The 3,093-nt window shown below is 35.3% G+C and overlaps 1 protein-coding gene across 1 annotated transcript; it reads right to left on the bottom strand.

Moving 5' to 3' along the window:
• Positions 1 to 542: 542 nt before the first annotated feature.
• LOC124106372 (olfactory receptor 141-like) lies at positions 543 to 1,526 on the bottom strand. Its single transcript, XM_046463979.1, has one exon. The coding sequence runs from the start codon at positions 1,476 to 1,478 to the stop codon at positions 543 to 545; it is 936 nt and encodes a 311-aa protein (XP_046319935.1). The 5' UTR covers positions 1,479 to 1,526.
• Between the last annotated feature and the right edge of the window lie 1,567 nt (positions 1,527 to 3,093).

Raw genomic sequence — 3,093 nt, 5'->3', positions numbered from 1 at the left:
TGAGGAACCCTAGGCTAAGGTTGGATTCCTTGAAAGTGATTTTTTTTCCTACTCAGCTTCACCCCACCCCAACTTCAGAGAGGGGAAGGCATTTTGGTATTCTTCAGCTTGCAGAAATTCTGCTACAAGTTCCTTCTAGACAGTTTACTTAGATAGTCGATTGTAGAGATTTTTTCAAAGGTTTTATGTGATTCTACTGTTAAGTTGGGAGAAGCTGTATTGACTTAATATCTTCCAACCATTGTGACTAGCAGTGGAGTCTACACAATGGCTTCCCTGCCCAGCCCAGTCCAGTCAATTTCCAAGTCTCCTCAAGTCTTCAGTTGTCCAATATTGAGCTTTAGAGTGATTAGTCAGTTAACCAAACCTCTGGTCATCAGTTCTTTCAGTGCTTCATTTCTTCTCTGTGGAGAGGTTGACATTAGTATCATACATCCTCTCTGCCACTTTCTGAGTCCAAATAAAAATATTTTAATTAAAACATAATAAGATGACACTGGAAATAAGTCTAGTATTTTTAGTTTATTGCTTAGTATGAAAACTCATTTTATCCATACACCAACTTTTTTTAAAAGTCTTTTCATTGCCTCTATTACATCTTTGTTTCTCAAACTATAGATGATGGGATTCAGCATAGGGATAACAGTGCTGTAAAATACTGACACTATCATGTCATGCTCCAGAGCATAGCTGGAACTTGGTCTCATATACATGAAGAGGATGGTCCCATGATAAATGGACACTCCAGTCAGGTGGGAGCCACAGGTAGAGAACACTTTCCTCCTCCCCTCAGCAGAATGCATCTTCAGAATGGCCAACAGGATGAAGCCATAGGAGATCAGGACAATCAGGATGGTGACTATCTCAATGGAGCTCACAAAGAGGAATAGCAGAAGCTCATTTATGTGAGTGTCAGAACAAGAAATGGCAAGTAGAGGAGGGATGTCACGGAATATGTGTCTGATTACTTTGGATCCACAGAAGGACAGGCTAAAAGTGGCCATTGTATGTAAAATGGCATGAAGAATTCCTCCAACACAGGAAGCCATGATGAGTGGCACATAGACCCTGGGTGACATGCTCACTGAATACAGAAGTGGGTTGTAGATGGCCACATAGCGATTATAAGCCATTGCAGCCAAGAGAAAGCTTTCTGTGGTTCCAAAAGCGACAGCAAGAAATGACTGTGTTGAACATCCATAGAATGAAATCATTTTTCTTTTTGATATGAAATTTACTAACATATTTGGGATAACATCTGTGGAATAGGAGGCATCCACAGAAGACAGCACACTCAGAAAATAGTACATGGGATTGTGGAGCCGGGAATTCATGATCACCAATACAATCAGTCCCAAATTTCCTGTGACAGTAAAAATGTAAACAGCTAAAAATAGAACAAAGAGAATTATCTGCACTTCTTTATTGTCTATGAAGCCCTGTAGTACAAATGAATTAACTTCAGTGACATTTTTCATGTTTATATATCATAAAACAAGCTTGAAGATCTTCAGAAGATCATAGTTCATGTTCTATGAAAATAATGGGCAAAATTGTGAGTCAAAAGAAGAAGACTGTTTTTTAAAATATTTACTAGTCTATAATAATTATATATAACAGTTGACATCACTGTGATTATATATACAGGCACTTAATGTACTTTGATCATTGTCCTATCCCTGTCCTCCCCTCCACCTTCCTCCAGATTCCCTTCCTTTATTCTACTTGTCTTCTATTTATTTGCATCACATAGCCTACATAGGCTTTCTCGATTCTTGTTACATTCCAAGTTGTTAAGTGGAATAAAAAGAGTCAATCGAAAAGTGACTAAACCATCTTGCATCCACTGAGGAAGAATTGAAGCTGCATAAAAAATCTGTTTCTTATATGTGTGTGCCTTTGTGTGTATGCACACATTCTGATCACAAAACAGAAAACACACACAAATAAACAAATATACACCAGTATTGAAAATTTGTGTGTGTGTTTTTCTGTTTTGTGATCCACTGATGGCTCTGCACTCTGAGTTTTGATTTTTTGACTAACCTATGTTTATATAGCTGAGGTCACAGAACAAGAGAAATGAAGTACCATTTTGATGAACATGATGAAATCTATCCATGTCTCTATGCGATTAGAAGTCACAAGGAATCCAGGGATCATGCAATTCCTGCCAAAGATTCAGTTACTTATCTGATACAAGGTAAGTAACCTGGTATATGGAATCCAGATGAACCAAATTCCTGACTAAAACCCATGTGTAATGTCTGTCTCTCTCTGGTTTTAACCATCTTTAAAGCAGCTATATATTTGAATAGCCAAGAAACAACATAATGTAAGGTAAGAATACAAATTAAATATGTGCACCAATTTACTTTATAGTTATGGCTACTCATTTAAGATGACCATATGAATGATCTTCAGAGGTATCTATTTAAAATCATTTAAAATTAGGACACATAATACAAATGATAAAAAGTTATAGAAAATATGTGTAACTAGAACATTGAGTCAGATATTTAAATATTTAGCCACAAGTAATATATTTCTGTAGTTGCTAATACACACTCAAATAATTCAAATGAGATTAAATATAAAAATTCTGGGTGCAATTTTGTTTTTGACAGTGCTTGGCTTAAACCCAAGTCCTTGCACATGTCAGGCAACTATACTATCATTCAGCTTTAGCCCCTGGGTCTAATATTTAGATTATGGTTTTTATGTCTGTCCCCTCTCTTAATGTATGGGTTAATTCAGTAACAAAACAATGGAATTTTATCAGTTGTGTAAGCTGTTGATAATAAAAGTACATAGAAACAATATTAAAGTTGCATTTAAAACATTACAGAAGATTTAGTTTTACTATGTGTAAATAAAATAATAACATCAAGTTGTTTCAATTTTTTTTGCTTGGAAGTATTGGTTTTCAATACTTATTTAAAACTTGGTATAAATCAGATATTGAGAAATGTATTCTACTTCCCTATACAACAGGATAGAATTAACGAGGTTTATACTGTTTAATAGCTAAAGTATTTAGTACCAAAATGTGATCCTGACTTTCAATTCTCCAACATATTGTGCAAATAATGT

This window comes from Marmota monax, unplaced genomic scaffold (assembly GCF_021218885.2).
Source record: "Marmota monax isolate L192 unplaced genomic scaffold, Marmota_monax_Labrador192_F-V1.1 WCK01_AAM20220418_F8-fsc02113, whole genome shotgun sequence".
In the NCBI taxonomy this organism is placed as follows: Eukaryota; Metazoa; Chordata; class Mammalia; order Rodentia; family Sciuridae; genus Marmota; species Marmota monax.
Note: the sequence above shows the minus strand (reverse complement) of the source record. Positions and strands in the feature narration are given on the sequence as shown.